Source organism: Mobula birostris, chromosome 23 (genome assembly GCF_030028105.1).
Source record: "Mobula birostris isolate sMobBir1 chromosome 23, sMobBir1.hap1, whole genome shotgun sequence".
Taxonomy (NCBI): Eukaryota; Metazoa; Chordata; class Chondrichthyes; order Myliobatiformes; family Myliobatidae; genus Mobula; species Mobula birostris.
The window spans coordinates 6336002-6360368 of record NC_092392.1 but is presented as its reverse complement, the minus strand read 5'-3'; the positions used below and the strand labels follow the sequence as shown (position 1 = coordinate 6360368).

At 40.4% G+C, this 24367-nt stretch overlaps 2 protein-coding genes across 10 annotated transcripts in view; both read left to right on the top strand.

Annotated features, from left to right (window-relative positions):
- ahcyl2b (adenosylhomocysteinase like 2b) overlaps positions 1-14349 on the top strand; it is a 94120-nt gene extending 79771 nt beyond the window's left edge. For 3 of the 6 annotated variants that reach the window (XM_072241567.1, XM_072241569.1, XM_072241566.1), the window contains 8 exons: positions 1621-1709; positions 4586-4656; positions 5116-5210; positions 6666-6764; positions 7385-7453; positions 9509-9587; positions 12370-12490; positions 13444-14349. In XM_072241567.1, coding sequence (XP_072097668.1) covers positions 1621-1709; positions 4586-4656; positions 5116-5210; positions 6666-6764; positions 7385-7453; positions 9509-9587; positions 12370-12490; positions 13444-13450 — 630 coding nt within the window. In that variant the 3' untranslated portion in view covers positions 13451-14349. Of the gene's footprint in view, positions 1-1620; positions 1710-4585; positions 4657-5115; positions 5211-6665; positions 6765-7384; positions 7454-9508; positions 9588-12369; positions 12495-13443 lie in introns of those variants that run through there. The other 3 variants (XM_072241571.1, XM_072241570.1, XM_072241568.1) reach the window with 1 other exon arrangement.
- Positions 14350-17648: 3299 nt separating this feature from the next.
- Positions 17649-24367, top strand: part of LOC140186788 (striatin-interacting protein 1-like) — a 62925-nt gene continuing 56206 nt past the window's right edge. For all 4 annotated transcript variants that reach the window (XM_072241363.1, XM_072241362.1, XM_072241361.1 and 1 more), the window contains exon 1: positions 17649-17784. In XM_072241363.1, the coding sequence (XP_072097464.1) occupies positions 17698-17784 (87 nt within the window). In that variant the 5' untranslated portion in view covers positions 17649-17697. The remainder of the gene's footprint in view (positions 17785-24367) is intronic.

Genomic DNA, 24367 nt, shown 5'->3' with positions numbered 1-24367 from the left:
AGGAGCTATTACCTCTGTACATCAGTGCTCTGTGGGTCCTGCATCTACTGTAGTTTCCTCTTCTATTTAACTTGAATGCAAGGTCTTTTATATTGATCGTACATTAGTGCAACACTTCACCCTTGACCAAACTGCACTCCATCTGCTGTTTCTCTGCCCATGTTTCCAACTGATCTATATCCTGTTGAATCCTTTGACAACCTACCTCAATCTCCACACTTAAACCAATTTTTTGCATCATCTGCAAACTTGTTGATCTTCCCACCTGCACTTTCATCCAAATCATTTGTGTATTTAACTGAAGTTCCATTACTGATTCTTGAGGAGCACCACTGGTGACAGACACCAATCCCCCTTTGTCTTTTATGGCCAAGCCAATTTTGGATCCAAGATCTTGGGTTCTCAACAGGTTCCCAAGTATTTCCTACAAAAGGAAGGATATATTCAAAAGATTCAAAGGTTCATTTATTATCAAACCATGCAACTTAAAATTCTTCTTCTCTGGGAAGCTATGAAACCAAGAAAGGAAAAAAAGCAGCACGATCATCAAACCCCCCCCCTCCCCCACCCAAATCCCCCTGCTTGGTTTTTTAAAAAAAAAAGCAGCTAACAAAATGGAACAGGCACATCAACCCCCAAATCCCTCCTCCTGCACAAAAAAAAAACAAGACAGTACGGGCAAAAAACACAAATATTAAAAAAACGATAAGACTGGAAAGAAAAGTCTGCAGTCCAAGTCCACATCCAAAACACAGAAAACCAGGGCAACACCCTGCAAGGCAGAGCCACCAACAAGACAGGCAGCCGGTGCTCACCCTGTGTGCTCGCCTTGATGCTTCAATCTCCCTCATTGCTTTAATCAGCGAAATGGAGTCGAACAACAACTTGCGCCCCATCACACAGACTTCTCACCATGAAGTTCGCACATTCTGTCTCTAGAATCCTCTCAGACACTGCAGAGCACTGAAGCACCTAAATGAAATGAACGAGTGCAGTAGGTATTCACCAGACCAGATGGTTCATCGTCCCTGGAAACAATAAGTTCAAGACTAAATGGACAGAGTTGATACTCCCATTTAAAAGAATTAGAAGTGACCTCAAATAACTCAAAAAAAAAAAAAAAAAAAAAAAAAAAAAAAAAAAATTCCAGGGACTTTGATGGGTTAATTAAATGGATGTTGTTTTTCCTGGCTTAAGATTTTGGAATCTGAGGATGCAATTTCAAAATGAGGGCTTAGTCTTCAGGACTGAAACAGGTAATTCTTCACCATGAAGATAATGTGGTCTTTGGAATCTGGAGGGTTCGGTGCCAGTTTATTCAAGACATATATTGCATTTTTGAATATTAAGGGAATCAAGGGAATTTGGAATGATATATGGAAATGGCATGCAGGTTTAAAAAAAAAACATTCAGCTGACCTAATTGAACGCTAGAGCATGGCCATTTGTGTGAAGAAACATGCCGATAAGGGTTTCTTAGCATTTTTTTTTTTTTTTTTTTGTTAAGTACCTTCATTCCTCCGGAAGGTTGCAAAGAATGCTAGTTTCGTTTGGAAAAAAAGTATACTATAATGAGTAAGTTTCATAACCTGTACAAATGTATTCTATGTTGTCTTCCAGGTTGGAAAGGGCTGTTGTGCTGCTTTAAAAGCAATGGGGTCCATAGTGTACGTTACAGAAATTGATCCAATTTGTGCTCTCCAAGCCTGGTAAGGACAAGAATTTACTATGGCTGATTATATTTGCATGTAATTAAAATGGGAACTTTAAATTCACAAAATGTTCATGCTTCTCCAGTTTTTTTTCTTATCTTGACAATGGCACATGCTAGCCTGACATGTTAATCTCATTTTTGTCCACATCTTTGCCTATCTATAAAGTGGACAACCCCTTGTATTAACCACTAGATCTTTATCATTTGCAGTAACTGCTATTAATTTTAGTGGTGTCTTTATTTCCTGCTGGAAAGGCTGCCAGATTGATGTGTGCTGTCATTGTTAGTTTACATCTGTTGAAATAGTGCAGAGCTGTGATTAGTCCAAAACTATTGTTTATAAAGTACTGAATTTTCTGTACAGCCTCTGGATAAGATTCTACAATAATTTTTGGTACTTGAATATTGTAGGGTTCAGCCTAAACAATTTGTATGTTTCATCTTTAATTTGGGTACTGGCCTATTTCTTCATTCCAGTCTTTTATTAGTTTGAGGTTATGAAGTAACATAGATACCTCTGCCATTTTAGTGTGTCGTTATAGATTTAAGAGATTCCAGGGATGCCATATCTTGGAGGTACAGGAATGGAAACTGAACACATTATCTAGGATGTCACTGCAATCTTGATCCTCGTCCACTTCACATCTGGTTTGTACGATGCTGCTCCTACTTGCTGTGTCCCAGGAAAATTACTTCAGGTCTCCACTTTTCTTAGGACGAGACAGTGGAAGAGTTTCAAGCACCTCCAATCTCTCACAAATTTCATTTCTTCAGTACTGATTTTTTTGTTCCTGCCATTTTAGTTACTTCCTGTCTTCCTGAACTTTATCCTTTCCCTTTTTATCACCTTCCTCTTTAAATAGATAGATATACTTTATTGATCCCGAGGGAAATTGGGTTTCGTTACAGCCGCACAAACCAAGAATAGAGCATGATAGATAAATAGACATACTTTATTGATCCCGAGGGGAAATTGGGTTTCGTTACAGCTGCACCAACCAAGAATAGAGCATAAATATAGTAATACAAAAACCACAAACAATCAAACAACAAAATGCAAACTATGCCAGATGGAAATAAGTCCAGGACCAGCCTATTGGCTCAGGGTGTCTGACCCTTCACGGGAGGAGCTGCAAAGTTCGATGGCCACAGGCAGGAACAACCTCCCATGACGCCCAGTGTTGTATCCCGGTGGAATATGGCTGAAGTTCAACAGCAAAAAGTTCAATATCCGGGCTACAATCACGTTCCTCGATCGTAATATGACCAGGATCGCACCATCCGTTGTTAACCAGAACAGCAAGCCCCCAACTCCTTTTCCTTACCGTTCTCAGTGCACTTCCGGTCAGCCCGAATGGTCTGGAAGCCATCCATGGAAAAGTTTTGGTCGGGTATGTCCTCGTGCAGCCCCGTTTCAGTAAAACACATAACACTGCTCTCCCGAAATGTTCTCTGACTCCTGGCTAGCGCCGTCAACTCATCCATTTTATTACCCGCCGAACTCCTCTTCTCCATAAGTCTCTGTTGTGTCGACCTGGTCCTCTTTTCTCACTTTTGTGATCTCCCTCTGCATCCTTTGTGTGTTTTCCTCCAGATTTCAGCTGGGGTGTCCACTGCACTGTTCGCTAAACCGGCCGGCATAAGCGCAGTCAGCTGGTCCCTGGAATAAACAATGCGACCATACTGCTGCCCCACTAATGAGACGTGTCCGAATGTAACTATTTCCAGCGCTAAAAACCCAAATAAAACTCCCTCCACCAGCATGTTAGAGAGGGTGCTGCTTCAACGTGTTAACGTGGAAAAAAAAATACAACAAATAACGTAAGTTAAAGTAAGAAAACTAGTCGGAACGGCTGTAACAGGCTGCATGCACGACCGGCACATGCGCACTTTTATTGCACCCTAAATGCACACCCAAAATGTTCATCAGCTCATCAACTAAACTATTTCCCCTTCTAATTCTCATTCAATTTTCCTCCACCTTTTAAATACCTTCAAACTGTATCTTGTGCACAAGGAGCACTGAATAAATAAAAATATTTACAGTGGACCCTCGCAACTTTGCTAACAGTACTGAGGGCTTTGGGGTTCTAAGGTTTTTCTGTCATTCCAACTTTGGTGTTTTCTTCTGTTTTGTGGATGTCTGTAAAGAGCGAGAATTTCAGATTGTATATCGTATACCTTCTCTGCTATTAAATGGAGCCATTGAACCACTGCGCTGTGATCTTTTTTTTAGTAATTTGACAGGCAGAGTGCAAAACCAGTTGCTGGCTAATAATGTATTAAGCAAAGACCGAATCATAGAACTGTAATACTATTTGAAGTTGAATATTCTGTCAATAATCCATTTGCTTGGGAACAAGACACTGGAGTATGAGTTATCATGATTGTAGTGATGACCCCTGGCATGTGCTGGCAAAATATTGGTGTTCAATATTGTGATACCTTAAAGTTCTATATACAACCCAATTTCTACATGCAACAGCTAAAGCAGTATACAGTACACTGCAACTGGGCAATCAGAATGATCATGGAGAGGGACTTGCCAGTTGAGCATATCTTGCCTGATTTGTGCTGCCAACAGAATGGGATGATGGTGGGGGCATAGTGGTAGACTTGCATCTCCTGCTCCCACTGTAAAGGAAAGTGGCTTCCCTTTCCTGCTATCACTCTTCTGACCTATCATGCATAAGCTGCTAGTCACAGCTTGTTATTCAGAAAATAGTGTCCCACTTTGTCTTGATCAAAGCAAAGTTAGGTAATGTATCAAGCCAGGATCATCGAAGCAGGCAGGCATGTTTCTGAGCTCTGTTCGCACCAATGTGATGCAGTTCATATGCACATTGATGCAATTCTACTTTTTCTTTTCAGTATGGATGGATTTAGACTTGTCAAATTGAATGAAGTAATTAGACAAGTGGACATTGTTATTACTTGCACAGGTAAATCATCAACAATCGTACTAGCATCACAAGTTACATACGCTGTTAATCAAATGATTGAATACTCGTTGATTTTAAACTCTTCTTTTGAGGAGTTGATTTTTTATAAATTTTTTATAAAAAATATTTTTATAAATATATTATAAATAATTTAATCCTAGTTAGAATTTGTTGATAAAGATGGATAAAAAAAAATTAGTTTTAAATACACATTTGTTGAAAACTTTGTAAAACAGGAATATCAGCTGCAGTTGTGAATTTCATAGCTCTGTGAAATGAACATTTATCAAAGCTTTCTGTAATTTTCCTCATTCGGTTGCTACAGTAATGAGAAGCCCAAGAAAATTTCATGTATCACGCATAATTACTTTGAGTTGCCCTCTGAATCATCACAATATTCTAAAAGTTTATGGTGTAACAAACCAGAGTTTTAATACTGGGCATCTGCCTTGTCTTTAGGAAACAAAAATGTAGTAACCAGGGAACACCTGGATCGCATGAAGAACGGTTGTATCGTCTGCAACATGGGACATTCCAATACCGAGATAGATGTGGTATGTAATTAACTGTGGAGGAAGTCACCTTAGTGTATTCAATGTAGCAGGTAACTAGGTGGGAACTAATTAATCACTGGATGTTCCAGTTTTGTAGTTTTTCATTCATACTTGCAATGAACACTGTCATCTGCATATCTGAAATTATTGATGTTTTCACTGCCAACTTTGATTCCCAAGATGTCTCTTATTGCAAGTACGGAGGAAGAACTACAAAACTTAATTGATATAGTTGTTGAAGAAAGTGCAAAAATGGGTCTATCTGTCAATCGCAAAAACACAGAATGTGTGGTGATATCCAAAAAGAAGGAGAATCCTATCTGCAGGCTGAGAGTAAACGGGGAAGACATAAAACAAGTACAGAACTTTTGCTGCTTAGGAAGCTGGGTGGCATCAGATGGCAGGTGCGACATGGACATCAAAAGAAGAATAGGAATGGCAAAAGACACCTTTACGAGAATGAACAGTATACTGACCAATACTAAACTAGGCATGATAACCCACCTCAGAGTACTGAAATGTTACATTTATCCAGTTATGTTATATGGCTCAGAATGTTGGACAATACCTAGTAACATGAGGAAACGAATTGAAGCAGCAGAGATGTGGTTTTTGAGGAGGATGCAAAGAATATCATAGATGAAACAAATATCTAATGAGGATGTCATGAACAGAGCAAGCACAAAAAAGAGAAATGTATGAGATCATGAAAAGGCAAGGTAATTTCATTGGACATGTGATTAGGAAAAAGGAGTTAGAATGCACGGTAATTATGGGAAAGATTGAAGGGAAGAAAGCAAGAGGAGGACAAAGACAAATGATGATGGAGACAGCAGCCGGAGAACTGGAAATGAATACCAATTAATTGATCCATTTGACCCGAGACAAGAGTGTGTGGGCCATGGCAGTCAAAGCTCAAACTGGGCATGGCACCTGATGACGATGTTCCAGTACTGAGATCAATAGGCAGAAAGGGGGTCGGGGTGGGAATAAAGGTTTGCATTTATAAAATACTTGATCTTGTCCCAAAGCAATTACATAACTGTAATGCAATAATGAACTTCCCTTAATGAGATTAATGTGGAATGTGTTTTTGTATTAAACACTGGAGTTGTTTTGGATACTAACTGGATTTAAATTAACCAATATTCAACCAAATGTGATGCATTCTTAACATGCAATAACTATTTCAATTAATAAAATAACTCCAAACCTGCAATTTTGAAAAACATTTCCCAATATCTTGCATATTTTGCAGAGTTTTTCCCACCCTTGTCTGGTGCACTACCAGCAGTCTTACACAACAAGTGATTGTTTAGACTAAATGTCCTGTATTGCTGAAGATATAATCTCCTGAATAGACTTATTTACATATTTCTAAGTATTTTCATGAAGAAAAGCTGATATACATTTTTACCTTTGGCTCAGTAATTCTAGTTTCCACTTCTCTTACAGGCAAGCCTTCGGACCCCAGAACTCACATGGGAGCGTGTTAGGTCACAAGTAGATCATGTCATTTGGCCAGATGGCAAAAGGATTGTCTTACTAGCTGAGGTAATTGTGTAAAAGGCACAAGTTGTGTTATCTATTATATACGGAAGGAATTTATCCATGCACTTGTTATCTCAACTTTCTGGAGATTATCTATAGTTGCAGGTTGCAATCTGAATCTTGACTTTAGAATGTGATGCTCCTTTGTATCCATTATCTCAGTAAAGATCACTGCATGAGGGGAACAAAATCAACTATTCCTCTGCAGACATCAGAAGAAGCTCATCACAGCTATAACAGGGAGACTGGCGCATTCTGGAGGGGTGGCTTTGCTTGCATAAAATAGTTGTGGAAGAAAAGGATGTTTCCATTTGTATGAGAGTCTAGGATCAGAGACCACAGCCTCTGGTAAGAGGAATACGGGTTATGGGAGAAAGTAGGAGAATAGGGTTGGAAAAATTCAGCCATGATTGATTGGTGGAGCAGACTCATTGAGCTGAATGGCCTCATTCTGCTCCTGTCTTTTGATCGTCTGCTGTACTTACCTTGACTTGTCACCTTACAATGAAAATAGAAATTTCTGGTTGTAATCTTCCTGTACAGTTGAACCTTGGCTTTCATGATGTATTCTGTAAAATATTTGAGTGTGAGTAGCTGAGTGTCCTGCCTTGTATTTTGTCCAGGGGCGGCTGCTTAACTTGAGTTGTTCCACGGTTCCTACTTTTGTGCTTTCCATCACTGCTACCACACAGGTAAGGGATGTGCAGAAAATACAACACTGTTCCATAAATGATGAAAAGAGATGTATTTTACTCCCCACCGATCTCCCTCCTGGCACTTGTCCTTGTGGGCGGAACAGGTGCTACACATGCCCTTACACTTCCTCCCTCGCCGCTATTCAGGGCCCCAGGCGGTCCTGCCAGGTGAGGCGACACTTCACCTGTGAGTCGGCTGGGGTGATATACTGCGTCCGGTGCTCCCGATGTGGCCTTCTATATATTGGCGAGACCTGACGCAGACTGGGAGATCGTTTCGCTGAACACCTACGCTCTGTCCGCCAGAGAAAGCAGGATTTCCCAGCGGCCACACATTTTAAGTCTGCATCCCATTCCCATTCTGATGTCTGTCCATGGCCTCCTCTGCTGTGGAGATGAAGCCACACTCAGGTTGGAGGAACAGCACCTTCTATTCTGTCTGGGTAGCCTCCAACGTGATGGCACGAACATTGACTTCTCAAACTTCCGCTATTGCCCCACCTCCCCCTCGTACCCCATCTGTTATTTATTTATATACACACATTCTTTTTCTCTCTCTCCTTTTTCTTCCTCTGTCCCTCTCACTATACCCCTTGCCCATCCTCTGGGCTTTTTTCCCCCCTCCCCCTTTTCTTTCTCCCCAGGCCTCCTGCCCATGATCCTCTCATATCTCTTTTGCCAATCACCTGTCCAGCTCTTGGCTCCATCCCTCCCCCTCCTGTCTTCTCCTATCATTTTGGACCTCCCCCTCCCCCTCCCACTTTCAAATCTCTTACTATCTCTTCTTTCAGTTAGTCCTGACGAAGGGTCTTGGCCCGAAACGTTGACTGTACCTCTTCCTAGAGATGCTGCCTGGCCTACTGTGTTCACCAGCAACTTTGATGTGTGTTACTTGAAATTCCAGCATCTGCAGATTTCCTCGTGTTTGCGTATTTTACTGTTTATTTCTTTGGGGATTTTGCACAACCACTAAATTTTATTAGCAAACACATCTCTGTAGATTGTAAATTTATATATTTGAAATTGATGTGTTTGTAAATTGTACATGAGCTCTTCTTCAGAACAGATCAGCTAAGTCGTCTGTTTAAGATGCTGTACAGTGACCTGAATGTGCCTACATTAACTGAAGTGCTGTAGGCCATTGGGTTTTCCCAGATAGGGGTCAACATGTTTTCTGACGGTTGTGATAGACCTACCAGTCAACCAGAGAGACAGCTGTAAAACGTATTTCATCTGATTTGTCAGGACTGTTCATTGTAAGATGTTTGTTATATACCAAGCCTGCAGATTGGAGCTATTGCCATATGTTAAAGTGGAGCATACAGCAGTTGTGCTGCTGGGGGTGTTAGTAGATGCAGTAGTTCATCAGCAATTTCGACCATGTATTCTGTTGTTGATCTGTGCTATGTACAGCTATGCCTCAGCTGAAGTTGCCAAAGCCATATCAAAATTGATTTTAGTGGCCCAAGAGAAGAAAAGACTCAATAAATGTTTCCTCTTTTCTCTAGTAGTTGATCACAGCACTGGAGCAGGAGTCCACAAAACTAATTTCTGTGGCTGTCAGCTAGAGGTTGAATGAAAATTGCAGCCCTAATTTAGCTAAATGCTTTTGAATCATTACCAGAATTTTGAACATTGTAATGACATTCACTTGCTAATGTGACAGAAAATTTATTTTCCCAACTCTGCCTTCTCAATATGGGTCATACTTACTACAAGATACAGTTCCACAGGGAATGATTGTCCTGTGGTACCTTGCCCATTCGTCTTCTGTGGTGTTAAGTGATGAATAGGTAATTAAATCATTGAGTGAAGAAGTGAAGCCATTGTAGCTGAACCCAATTCTTGCCTAATGATGTCAAACACTTGTTTAAATGGGAGTCAGGATACTGGCCAACTTGTTTCTTTTCCTTTAGCTAAGGTATTGCTATGGCTGAGCGTTATGCCTCCTGATACTGTGACAGTGGGTAATTATTGCATAGTCACCAGTTTCATCATTTGTGATAGAAATGCACTGTTAAATATAGAAATTAACATGTTCTTTGTCCTTAGGCACTGGCAATGATAGAACTGTATAATGCCCCAGAGGGACGATATAAACAAGATGTGTACTTGCTGCCTAAGAAGATGGGTAAGTCCTAGAGCAAGAATTTTCTGCTTGCAAGGTGATCTGGTCCATAAAACCAAAATAAAACTGAGCTCGAGGAAAGATTTTGTTTTTGTTCTTTATACATTGTGATAGGGCAAGGAAACAATCTGTTCTGCTACTCTGCATTTGCTTATTGTTTGTAGAGAAGCAGGATGAGAATTCACAGAATCCATGGATGGAAGAGGGGCACAAAGTGTCTGGTTCCAGTCTATTGGCAGGACAATAGATAATAGGTTCAGGAGTACGCCATTCGGCCCTTCGAGCCAGCACCGCCATTCACTGAAATCATGGCTGATCATCCACAATCAGTATCCCGTTCCTGCCTTCTCCCCATATCCCTTGACTCCACTATCATTAAGAGCTCTATCTAACTCTTTCTTGAAAGCATCCAGAGAATTGGCCTCCACTGCCTTCTGAGGCAGAGCATTCCACAGAAGGCAAAGAGTGGTTGTAGATGAGTCATATTCTGCATGGATGCTGGTGATCTGAGGTGTGCCTCAGGGATCTGTTCAGGGACCGCTACTGTTTGCGATTTTTATAAATGACCTGGATGAGGAAGTTGGAGGGATGGGTTAATAAATTTGCTGATGACACAAAGGTTAGGGGTGTTGTGGATAGTGTGGAGGGCTGCCAGAGGTTACAGTGGGACATTGATAGGGTGCAAAACTGCTGAGAAGTGGCAGATGGAATTCAACCCAGATAAGTTTGAGATGGTTCATTTTGGTAGGTCAAATATGATGGCAGAATATAGCATTAATGGTAAGAGTCTTGGCAGTGTGGAGGATCAGAGGGATCTTGGGGTCCAAGTCCATAGGACACTCAAAGCTGGTATGCAGGTTGACTCTGTGGTTAAGAAGGCATACAGTGCATTGGCTTTCATCAATTGTGGGCTTGAGTTTAAGAGCCCAGATGTAATTTTGCAGCTATATAGGACCCTGGTCAGACCCCACTTGGAGTACTGTGCTCAATTCTGCTCGCTTCACTATAGAAAGGATGTGGAAACCATAGAAAGAGTGCAAAGGAGATTTACAAGGATGCTGCCTGGATTGGGGAGCATGCCTTATGAGAATAGGTTGAGTGAACTCAGCCTTTTCTCCGTAGAGCGACGGAGGATGAGAGCTGACCTGATAGAAATGTACAAGATAATGAGAGGCATTGATCGTGTGGATAGTCAGAGGCTTTTCCCCAGGGCTGAAATGGCTAGCACGAGAGGGCATAGCTTTAAGGTGATTAGAAGTAGGTACAGAGGAGATATCAGGGGTAAATTTTTTATGCGGAGAGTGGTGAGTGCCTAGAATGAGCTTGCGGTGGAGGTGGAAACGATAGCGCCTTTTAAGAGATTCCTGAATGGCGACATGGAGCTTAGAAAAAATAAAAGGCAATGTGTAAAGACTATGGTAAGGACATGTTCGGCACAGCTTTGTGGGCCAGTACAACTAATTCCATTCCTCCACCTCTCCCTGTGCTCCTACAAGTACCTTCCTTTTCTATGATTGGAAATTTGCTTTGCAGGAGCAGAACAGTGCAAAGGCATGAAATTACTGTAAATTACAAATTAAATAGGGCAAAAAAAAAGGTAGTGTTCATGGGTAAAGGGAAATTGTTCAGAAACCTGGTAGAGGGGAAGAAGCTGTTCCTAAAAGGCTGAGTGCAAGTCTTCAGGTTCCTGTGCATTGCCCTCATGGTAGCAATAAGAAGGCAGCATGCCCCCCACTGGCACAAAACCGTATATTTCAATGTACATGTTGTAGCAGTTACTTGAAAACAAACCAGAACTGCTGAGAGACTAAACCAGGTTATCAATGCTGTATGATGCGCTTCCAAATAACAAGCTTCCAAATTGAAAAAGGTGCTTTCGATCCTTTATAACAAAGCCAGCAAAGATGAGTGACCTTGTAGCGATGGAAAAATGATTAAAAGTAAATTAGCGCTATAGCGTTCTATTAGTGATATTAGAGATACTATGCGGTGTGATGGCGTAATTAGTATGACTAAGTGTTTCAACTACTGTAACTAAGCAAAATACCAAATTTAAAGGTCCAAGTGAATAGCAGACAACAAAAAAAATTATTCACTGTGGCTCACTCCCTCCACTACACTAAACTAAAAGCAAAGTGTGAATTTGTAATTTGTGCTTCTACCACACCCACGTGACAGAGTACCATAATAAATGCACTACAAAATATGATACAGACAAAATATACATGGCTCCTACCCATGACAAATAAATCTCTAAATCCAGTCTGTCCTCATAATAAAAGCCACTCATCCCTGGAAGCATTTTGGAAATTCCCTCTGCTTGCTGCCCTAAGCCTTGGGTGCAGTGCCCAGTAGTGCTCAAATTGGTATTTTTTGGAAGTTCATCATAATCTCCTTCCTCCAGTACTCTATTACTATCCCAGTGTTTATTAAAGACCAGTTACCTATTTAGTTTTTTAACCATTTTCTCAACCTGTCCAAACACTTCCAACATTTTATGTACAGTATGATTATTCACCTTTACCAAGGATGGGCTCGCCCACAACCTCAGGACCTGTGTTATTCTTCTGATGAAGTAAAAGCTTTGTTTATTTCCAAGACAGTCAAATTAAAAAAAAAATAAATAATTTTTGGTAGACCAAACTGTCATTGCTAGTCAATCTAGGTTTTCAAGACCTTTCAAACCTTTATTTTGATTTTTTTTCCCCTCTAAGATGTTCCATTTTGTTCATTCTATAGGCTTATGTCTGCTGAATGGACTGTTAATTTGTGTTTTTTTTCCCAGATGAGTATGTAGCAAGTCTTCATTTGCCCACTTTTGATGCACATCTCACAGAACTGACAGACGAGCAGGCAAAATATCTGGGTTTGAACAAGAATGGGCCTTTCAAGCCAAACTACTACCGGTAAGAGGCAAAGTCAACTGGTTAAAACTCCCAATATTGAGGCATAGGAAATGGTGACTAAGCTTGTAGTTATTAAAAATTTGATTGTAAAGTAGTCAGAAAAGCTGGTAATGCACAATCAAAGAGTAGGGAATGGGTTGCAAAGAGTTCAAACAATGGAAGTTTTTATGATTATACATTGTTTTCTAATGCACAATAGTCTGTTTATTGTGAGGAATTTATCAGATCATGAAGATTTCTTTGTCATATTTGAGCAGCACCATGATGCATCTAGTAGAGCTGCCACCTCACAATTCCCGTTATCCTCTCCAATTCCCTTATCATCTTTTCATGTCATCTAGTACAACTGCCATCTCACAATTCCCGTTATCATCTTCAATTCTGACATGTTTCATATTATGGATTTTCCCAGCTGCCTGGTTTCCTCCCACATGCCGAAGACATGTCAATTGGTGGGTAACTGGCCACTGTAAATTGCCCCTGATCCTCAGGTAAACAGTAGAATGTGGAAAGAATAAAATGGAATTTGTGCAATTGGGCCTTTGATAGTTGGCACAACCTTGCTGAGCTGAAGGGCCTGTTTGTGTGTGTGACTAAGCTTGCTTTAAACTGCGGAGCACTCTGTGTTCAGATTCAGTCTGAATTATTAACACAGCACGTCTCCTGCAGTATGTTAGCAAACAATTCCTGGTCATAATCAGTTTTGTATGGAGGAGAATTATTTGTAAACTTCCTGAAAGAGTGCTCTTATAAACTGTAACCACATCATTGTAACTTTGGCTTGGACTAAATTACAATGGAAAATACAAGGTTTAAAAAATGGGGAAAAGTATGGTCTAGCTCAAGACCAGGAAAGAATCTTTGATACCTGAATGAAAATTAAGGAGTTTGGTCTGTCTGTGTCCCAACTAAGCAAAGTGTTTCTAAAGCCTTGTTTTTGTTCCTTGTCCTAGGTATTAAATGCAAAGCCACAAGTCTATCAAACAAGAGGGGAACCTTTTGTCACTAATGTACACGAACAAAATCTCTTCTTTAGAGCTGGCCTTGATTAAACAGTTTTAAATATTTAGTCATTTATTTATTTACATAGAATGTGTATAATCTCTGTAAACAATTTTTTTACTGCACTAGAAGACAAAAAAATGTTTAATGTGATTTTTTTTTCTCTTCTATTGCTGCTGTGCTTTAATATAATTATAACATCCTTGCTGTTAACCTCGGGAAAGAAACTATGGAAGCAAAATGTTAGCTGTTTCAAAATTGTTAAGGTGCACATATTTCAGAAATTTTATTTGTTGAGTAAAAGAGGTAAGGAAATAGTTAGATGCTTACTGTTTACCATTATGGGAATCCTTAAAAGACTTACTTCAAACAAAATCTAGCTGTGAGAGCCTGGAAAATCAAATAACAAGGCTCTCAAAATATAACTTGTGTTTTGTTTCTGAAACTTTTTATTAAAATCAGGTTTAGCGGAGTAGATGGTGTGACTGGTGAGGTAGCTTAGTATTAAGACTCCTTCTTTGCCGCATTGCTATTGTTTCCTTAAATCATGGTACTATTTCAAACTTGTCTCAGTTCCTAAAAATGTGAGCTGCTTCCCCCAGCTGGGACATAAGCTTCATGTCTGTAGAGTCTGGAATGGGCTGCAGAAATGATGGGGTAACCAAATGAACCACAGATGTCCATAAAGCTTTCAACCATTGTTGTATTTTAAAATAAGTGAACTCAATTGTTTTTTTATGACTTCAATATTTAAGTAGAATAAAGTTTAGTCTTTTTCCCCTGAAAGATAGGATATTTGTTTGTACAAACCCCATTTCCAGAAAAGTTAGGATATTTTCCAAAATGCAATAAAAACAAAAATCTGTGATATGTTAATTCACGTGAACCTTTATTTAACTGACAAAAGTACAAAGAAAAGATTTTCAATAGTTTTACTGACCAACTTAATTGTATTTTGTAAACATACACCAATTTAGAATTTGGCTGCAACACACTCAACAAAAGTTGGGACAGAGGCATGTTTACCATTGTGTTACATCACCTTTCCTTTTAATAACATTTTTTAATCGTTTTGGAACTGAGGATGCTAATTGTAGTAGATTTGCAATTGGAAATTTTGTCCATTCTTGCTTGATATAAGACTTCAGCTGCTCAACAGTCCGTGGTCTCCATTATCTGATTCTCCTCTTCATGATGCGCCATACATTTTCAATAGGAGATAGATCTGGACTGGCAGCAGGCCAATCAAACACACACTGTGTCTACAAAGCCAAGCTGTTGTAGCCTGTGCGGAACGTGGTTTGGCATTGTCCTGCTGAAATAAGCATGGAAGTCCTGGGAAGAGGTGTTGCCTTGATGGCAACATATGTCTCTAAAATCCTAATATATGCCTCAGAGTCAATGGTACCTTCACATACATGCAACTTACAAATGCCATGGGCACTGATGCACCCCCGTACCATCACAGATGCTGGCTTTTGCACCTTTTGCTGATAACAATCTAGATGGTCGTTTTCACCTTTGGCACGGAGAACTCGATGCCCATTTTTTCCTAAAACTAGCTGAAATGTGGACTCATCTGACCACAGCACACGGTTCCACAGTCTTTTGGTCCATCTAAGATGAACTCGGGCCCAGAGAACTCGCCAGCATTTCTGCATAGAGTTGATGTATGGCTTCCTCCTTGCGTAATACAGTTTCAAGTTGCATTTCTGGATGCAGCAATGGACTGTGTTGAGTGACAATGGTTTTCTGAAGCACTCCCGAGCCCAGGTGGCTGTAATTGTCACAGTAGCATAACGGTTTCTGTGCACTTTTCCATCTTATTTTAACTCTGTCCCAACTTTTGAGTGTGTTGCAGCCATCAAATTCTAAATTTGTGTATATTTACAAAATACAATTAACTTGGTCAGTAAAACTATTGAAAATCTTTTTGTACTTTTGTCAGTTAAATAAAGGTTCACGTGAATTATCATATCACAGATTTTTGTTTTTATTGCATTTTGGAAAATATCCCAACTTTTCTGGAAATGGGGTTTGTAGGTGGGCTTGTATTACATTACGGTGAAAGATGCTTTTGGTATTTAAATATATTTGAACCTTGTTATCCAACTTCCATTATTCACTTCCCTCCATCCTAAAATTTTCAAATGGTACTGATTGTTACAGACTGTTGCATGTGCTTAATGCTTCTGATTGGTCTTCTGCTAACCCATCTTTACTGAGATTGGGATTACCACACATCTTGTCACCTGTCCGGGCAACAAATTGAAAACCATTGTCACCAATTGGAAGCTTGGACTTGCACCAAAGACCATTCACCCAACTGCACCTGCGAAGCTGTCTGGCCAAGAGCCATTTTATGTTTGTTTCTCTCGAAGGAAAAACGCCTTATCAGTTGCTATCTGTCTTAATTACTTATCATAATATTGGATGATTTCTGTTTTATTTTGAAACATTTTACCACATCTATCTTAGGATTCCCACAAATATATTAACCCCATATACATTACTGCACATTGCTATATTTTTCTCCCTCCCCTGCAATGCCAAAAACTAGTATTTTTAAATGAATCCCAGCCATGTAGTGGCTGCTTTTTTTTATTCTTGCTTTGATTGAGGGGAAGAGGTTGGCATGGAATGTAATAATTGTTGTATGTAATAAATAAAACTTTAAGCAAAATGGACACCAGCAACCTGCTCTGGAGAGCAGGTGTATCAACTCCAAAAGAAAAAGCAAATCATCTATCTACACAAACTGAGTTTTATCATTGAGTAACTATTTTACGTACTGTATTATTGGTCAAGTATTGTAGTAGATGAGAAATAATGCAGCTGTACTCATAATTCAAATAAAGTTAATAAAGTCAGTTTTTTCCAATATTATTTCTCATGTGCTGATGTCCAATGATTTTTTTTTCTTTACCCTTGTGTCCACAATTGGATTGCAAGCTTTTTTGGAAAGCTGTTTTTTAACCACATGGTGGATGTACTAGTACACTACAGCAATCACTACACTGATTCCCAGAAGGGATTGTTTGAGGCTTTGCAACACTTCCAAGTGCCAGTCTTATATGGTCTAAGCTAATGATTTAATAGGTTTTGATTTTTCCAATAATTGCATGTAACTTTCCAGTGATACAGAAATTTTGGACTTGAATGCCCTCGTCTTTGCTAAACCTGACATTTTACAATTTTTGTATGAGTTGGGTGGCAAATACAAAGGTTGAGGTCGGAGACTGAAAAAGCAAAAAAAAAAAACCCACAAATGTCGGAAATCTGAAGTAAAACGCCAAACACACTGGCAATAACCAACACGACAGACAAGGTCCATGGTAATGAAACAGTTGATTGTTCTGTCCTTATTAAGGGTCTCAGCCCAAAATATTTATTCCTCTCCATAGATGAGTTCCTTCAGCGTTTTGTATGGTGTTACTCTGGGTTTCCAGCACTGCAGAATTTCTTGTTTATGGGTTAATCATACTGTAACCAAACTAGAGAAAGTAAGAAAACATACTATTCTAAGTCCCGAGGAGTAGTAGCAATAAGACGGGCAATGCCAGTGCTGGGCTTGGAGAGAGTGAGGCTGCCCTGCTTACGATGCGCTGCCGTCCAGGAAGCGTGTGACCTCTACTTGTCCCCGCCGTGCAGTTGGAGGACTATAAACAGTAAGATGGGTGAGGGCGGTTAGAAATAAAAGCATACAAAAACCGAGATGATGAATCGACTGTTGCAGGCAATCCAAAATTAGAAAGTGAATATTAGAAATACTTAGCAAATGAGGAGCCACCTGCGGTTTGGACATACTGGAAAAAGCTGAATGTCTGAAATCGTCGGGATCGATAATGAGTCCCATCAATGGCAACTAGGCAGTTGGGAAAGGAACGTAAAGACGTCGAACGACTAATCTAGGTGATTTTATGCTCCTCCAATGACAGCAGGTACATAAGAGTTTGACAATGAACAGCAACGTGTGGGCAAGTGAGCTGCAGCGCTGAGGAAGCTGGCAATGGTTCAGAGTGGGAGGGGCCGTTAGCTTTCCTTAGCAGGACGATTGACGACCCCTCTGTTCGTCCAATGAAGCATGGAAATCTGTATAAGAGCCCACCATTAAATAGAGACTGCCCAATGAACAGTGGGAGGGCGGAGTTGCGGGACCTGGCGCTTGGTTACGGGAAGTAACACTGTCTTGAATTGGATTAAGGATGGAGACTGCGAATTTGAGCGGGGTAAGCGGATCTTCCACAGCCCGGGCGAAGGAACTCTACCGAAACCAGCGCAAGGATTCGGAGGTGAGTGCAACGCCCGAATTCAGAGGACGGGACGCCGCGTAAGCGGCTAATTATAGCCACAATAACACGGGGAGAGTATCAGCGGCTAATAATAACTGGGAGCGGGTGTCAGTGGGTAATAATAACTATTCCAAACCAGTACCACCCTGGATCATTCTCTGCGACAAAGGACGGCGGAACCGGTACCGACAAGACCGAGGAAGCAGGATCCATGCAACTTCCAAAAGTTGCATTAAATGTTCAGAGTGCACTGTAGCTCTTGCAAGAATAATGTGCGAGGCAAACTTGCAAAATTTATACCACTGATAGCGTGTGAAGATTTAAGATGCCCCTTTTAACAAAAAAAATATTTTTGTGAAAACTATGGAAGCTAAGCTATCTAAATAATGTAGCTTAAACGTAGAATGCTTGCTTCTGGATATCTATCGCCCCCTTTCGCCCAGTCATTCCATCGTGTTTCTCATGATAGAGTATGCTGCAAATAGATCAGATGGCATCTTCGGAGAGAGCAAAATAAATCGGAAGATTCCGTAGTGTGTGCTGCGTCTTCAACAAGATTGGGGTTCATCTTCTGTTTCGACGTGGTTTTCCACCCTGATTGTTATCTGTGCTGAATGCGTTCAACGACTCTCCGCCGTCCTCTCGCTTAGAGAATTTCAAAGACTCGTTACAATCTGAGCAACGTCCTCTTCATTTCTCGTGAGACTGTTTTTGAGAACCTAGATCTAGATTCATTGGCCCCAGGGAAAGTTGTTCCTGCATTATCCTGGCTGGCCTGTTAATCATTTTTCAGTTTCAGATGAGGTTGCCTCACATTTTTCAAAACCACAAAATAGAGGTCTGGTCTGCGCAATGTCCTCATGATAGAGACCTGGTCGAACCGGTCTCTCCTCGTGATGGATTCACGATCCCAGCAACCACCCTGGGGGACTCCGGCGTGTAGTTCGCAGTTCTCCAGGGTAGTCTCGCCAAGAGCCTTTCTGATTCTTTTAGAAACTGAAAACGCTGGAGCAAGTCAGTATCAGGAACGAGAACTAGACTTAACATTTCGGGTCAAAGAGCCTTCGTCAGAATTGGACAGGAAAGAAAGCAAGTTCGTTGTAAGTGTGGAAGATAGTGGGAGAAGGATGGGTCACTGCCAGAGTGATAAACTGTCGATTAATCAAGGCAGCTGGAGACAAAACAAGAAGTCGCGTATAAACCAGAGCAGCACGGTGTGACGGAGGGAGGGGTTGCCGCGTCACGGTCCCAGTGATCTGCTCACGATCCTGTCTTGTGTTGCCTGCAAGGTGCTTGCAGAATTTCCCTGTGACTGCATGTGTACTGAAGGTCTTGTTTCTATCTATATGACTCTATGACTGGCAGTTTGGATAGGCCGTCCCCACCGCCCCAAATGTATTGGCGTTCTCTGCAGATTAATCTCATAGTGATCATAGATTCTCAGAGTGGAGAATGAACTGGACGGGACAAACACACTCGCGTGCTTGCACGAAGTATCAACAGGAAAGAGCGTGATTCAAGGGCGGGATGAACTGAGACACAGAATGAAAATAGAGAGAAGAATGGAAGCGAGAGCCAGAATAGAGGACAAAAAAAGCTGTTAAAAGATTTGTGTGAAAGCTAAAATGGTTAAAAATAGATGCATGCAGGAGGAGGGTTAAACAAAGAAACGCCAAAAAAAAAACTACAATTCCTGGGAATCTAAAACATAATAGAAAATATTGTAAATAATCAGTTTGACTATTCATTAGAAATTAAAGATGATATCAAACTGAAAGCAAAGGATTATAGTTGCCAGAGTAAACAACAAACCTGGGGACTGGGATCATTTCAGAATTCAACAATGAATGACCCAGATATTGATAACAGGAGATTGTAGTCAGAGCAAATGAACACAAAACTTGGGACCTTAGGGGGCAGAAACGGTAAGAGGGGATTTATAATGGTCAATAAAGAAATGGTAGAAGAATTAAACCAATTGATCATCACCACAGGGGAAAAAGGATCAAAACTGTCAGTGAGCCCCGAAAATGGACCAACGCTGCTGATCTGCATCGAGAATTTTGACAGAGATAGTGAATGTTCTGCTTATTGTCTTCCAAAATTCCACAGATTTTGGAAAGCTTCTTGGAGCTCCCAAATGTGATCCTAGTACGCTCAGTGGCCATTTTCTTACGTACACCTATACACCTGCTTGTTAATGCATATATTTAATTGGCCAAACTTTCACCACCTTCTGAGCGAAGAAATTCATCTTCCATCCTCAACCCATGACTTCTAGTCCTATTATCTCCCAACCTCAGCGGGAAAAGCCTGTATGTATTTACCTTATCCATACCCTTCATAGTTTTGTATACTTCTATCAAATCTCCCCTCATTCCTCCACACTCCAGGGAAAAAGTCCTAACCTATTCAACCTTTCCCTATAACTCAGGTCCTCAAGACCCAGCAATGTCCTTGAAATTTTTCTCTGCACTCTTCCAATCTTATTGACATCTTTCCTGTAGGTAGGTGACCAAAACTTCACACAATACTCCAAATTAGGCCTCACCAACATCCTATACAACTTCAACATAACATCCCAACTCCTGTACTCAATACATTGATCTATGAAGGCTAGTGAGCCACAAGCTTTCTTTATGACCCTATCTACCTGTGATGACAATTATGGATCTGCATTCCCGGGATCCCTCGATTCTACCACAATCTTCAGTGCCCTACCACTCTCCCAGATTGGTCCCCTCGAAGTGCAAAACCTCACACTTGTCTGCATTTAATCCCATCTGCCATCTTTCAGCCCAATTTTCCACCTGGTCTAGATCCAGCTGCAAGGTTTGATAGTCATCCTCGCTGTCCACTACACCCCCAATCTTGGTGTCATCTGCAAAACTGCTGATCCAGTTAACCCCATTATCATTCAGATTGTTGATATAGATGGCAAACAACAATGAATCCAGCACCGATCCCAGCGGCACACAGGCCTCCGGTCAGAGAGGCATGAGGCAAAGCCAATATCTAATCCAATTCACCATCTCATCTTGAATACCAAGCAACTGAACCTTCTTGACCAACCTCATACAGATCTTGTCAAAGGCCTTGCTAAAAATTTGTGTAGACAACATCCATGCCTTGCTTTCATCAGCTTTCATGGTAACTTCCTCAAAAACTCCATGATTGGTTAGACACGACCTACCACACACATTGCTATGTTGACTATCTCTAATCATTCACTGTCTATCCAAATTCAGTGGATTCCTGTTAATTGGGCCATCGGTTAATCAGGGCAGCTGCTTATTTGGGACAACTCTTAAGGAACAAAAAGAAATCATAAAATAGCTGGGGTTCTCTTTGTTTATTTGGGACACAATGCTGCTTGATTGGGTCAGGAGCCAATCAGTCACGTGCACTCCTGTGACTATTAGACATTACACCTTGCTTAGAGAGGAGTCTTAGGTCAGTTGCTTGTACTTGTGTTATTCATTTGGACTGACGGATGTCAATTCAAAAACCGGCGATTTTTGATGATTTTGTTTTTTTTATTTTAACTTTTTTTTTAAAAAAAATGAGATCCTTGTCAAGGTGCTGTGAAAAGATTTGACACGAGCTGAAGAAATTACCCTACTTGACCAAATTAACAGCCATCCACTGAACACCGTTCATCGTCAACTGGCAGAGACAACTGGAGTTTCGAAATCTACAATTGCACGTTTGATATATCAGCAAGATAAACTACAAGAAGAATAGGCATTACACGAGGGACAACAGGGAACATCCCAAAAACAAAAGCATGAAGGTACGGATCCAGATGCTGAAGAGGCCCTCTGTCAATGGTTTTCCACTGTAACTGGATGCATTGTGTATGTGTCAGTGGACCAATGTTAAAAGCAAGTCAGGGGAGCTGCTAAGAAGCTGGATCACAGAGATTTTAAAGCAACAGTTGGTTGGTTGTCTCAATGGAAATAGATTCAAGAACGTACATGGTGCTGATGCTGTAAGTGCAGAAACGTGGAAATCTACAAAACTCTCCAACTTGCTTCAAATATTTTGTTCAGATGATATCTACAATGCTTATGAATCAGGCTTTTTTTAAAAAACCCTGCCACACTGGACAGTCCCCTTGGCTACAAACACACAACGCTTCACGTTCAAAGAAAGCAATGGATCACATAGTGAGTTGTGTTTTTCAAATATGTCAGGAACTGATAAAAATGTTGGTTATTGGGAAAAGCATTAAACCTGGATGCTTTAAGGGGCTAAGAATGGATAGTTTACCAATGGAGTACAATGCTAATAAGAATGACTGATGACTTCTGAATTTTTGAAGAAATGGCTTATGAGTTGGGATATGAAGCTACAGCAGAAATCAAGTAAAATTCTTCTGCTTGTTGACAATGGTGCTCCACTGCCTAGTGTAGAGTGTTTGAGAAACATCCAGCTGGAATTTCTACCTCTCAATACAACTTCTTCAGTGCAGCCAATGGATCTGGGAATTAGGAAATTTATTATTGAATTACGATATTACTTCATGCAGGAAGGCAATAAAGGTAGTCCATTATCTACGCTAGATGTCTGTTGATTTCACTTACGGTCAAGCAAACGAACACATCAACGTACACTCAATGAATTCCTCTGTCAGTAACCATTATGAAGTAATACAGTTTTATAGTACTGCAACAATATTGGTAGTATTCTAATTTATTTTGTATATCATTTTAACCTGTTACTCAGCCTAACCATAATTTGTCTTTCTTTTAATACCTGTTTAACTATTTCCATGAAACTGGGTCAGCTGGGCCAAAATATACTGGTCTTGATGTGCCCCAATTAACTGTACTTGTACATCTGGTCCCTTAGAAAACCTTCCAGTAACTTACCCATACCTGATGTCAGGCTCACCAGTCTAAAATTTCCTAGCTTTTTTTTCAATATTTGTATTATTAGTTTCTACATAAAAGAATACAGAGTACAAGGAAGTATATATGTCAAAAAAAGATAAGATAATACCAATACATATTTGAATCACACTTGCAAACTCATTACTCTATATTCATGTAAATTAAATTAAATCATAATATTGAAATATAATTTTTTATTATACAGAAAAAAATCCAAACCCACTACCAAGATCGAAGTTGCTTGGTAAAGGAAGAAAGAAGGGAAAAAAATCTTTATCATATAGTGAAATATGTTATTAGCCGACATCTGTACTTTAACAACAAATCAAAGATTTTGAAAATAGTTCAAAAATGGTCCCCACAATGTGTGAAAGTCTTGGCTAGATTCAGAAATTGACAACAGATCTTTTCTAAATTTAAACATGACATAACATCATGTAACCATTGAGTGTGAGTAGTCAGAACGACATTCTTCCATTTAAGCAAAAGTGTCCTCCTCGCTATAAGAGAAATAAAAGCCAAAAGGTGCAAATCAGATATCCCCAGAATAATATCTTTTTCTCCAACAATACCAAATAAAGCAGACAAAGGGTTAGGCTTTACATTTACTTTGAAAAGTACAGAGAAAGTTTGAAATACCCCCTTCCAGTAATTCCCAAGACCCGGACATGTCCAAAACATATGAATTAGTGAAGCTTCTCCATTATTACATCTATCACAAAAGGGAGATATATCCGAATAAAAACAAGATAGTTTATCCTTGGTCATGTGGGCCCTATGGACCACTTTAAATTGTAAGAGGGCATGGCGAGCACATAACGATAAGCTGCTTCGTAGAGCCTTTCTTAAACAATGGAAAAATCATTAGCTATCCTCTAATCCTCCGGCATATCACCCATGGCTAAGGGCATCATAAATATCTTCCCTAGGGCCCTTGCAATTTCTGCCCTAGCCTTCCCTCCCCCGCCCCCCCCCCCCCACCCCCAGTGTCCAAGGGAACGTCTTGTCAGGCTCTGGAAAATCATCCACACTGATTTTCCTCAAGACAGCATAAACTTCCTCTGTAACCCGCAGAGGGCCCGTGATTTTGCTGCCTCACTTCTATAGACTCTGTAAACGCTTCTATAAACCTGAGTAAATACAGATGCAAAACGTCCATTTAAGGTCTTCCCCATCTCTTTTGACTGTCTCCGTGGATGACCACTCTGATCTTCCAGAGGACCAATTTTATCCATTGCTATCCTTTCGCTCTTAATACGAGGGGTGATTGATAAGTTTGTGGCCTAAGGTAGAAGGAGTCAATTTTAGAAAACTTAGCACACTTATTTTTCCTACATTTACACACTTAGTTCAGCGGTCGTGGAGCATACGGCTCCCTTCTTTGTAGAAGTCGGCGTCTTGGACCTCCAGAAAGTGGTCCACAGCAGGGGTGATTGATAAGTTTGTGGCCTAAGGTAGAAGGAGATGAGTTATTAACTTCAAACTTTCTGCATAATCACCCAGAGCTGAACTGCACATGCATGTAATGAGAGCTGTATAACTCATCTCCTTCTACCTTAGGCCACCTGGGGGTCCAAGATGCTCTCGTTACATGCATGTGCAGTTCAACTCTTTGAGTGATAGTGCAGAAAGTTTGAAGTTAATAATCATCTCCTTCTACCTTAGGCCACAAACTTATCAATCACCCC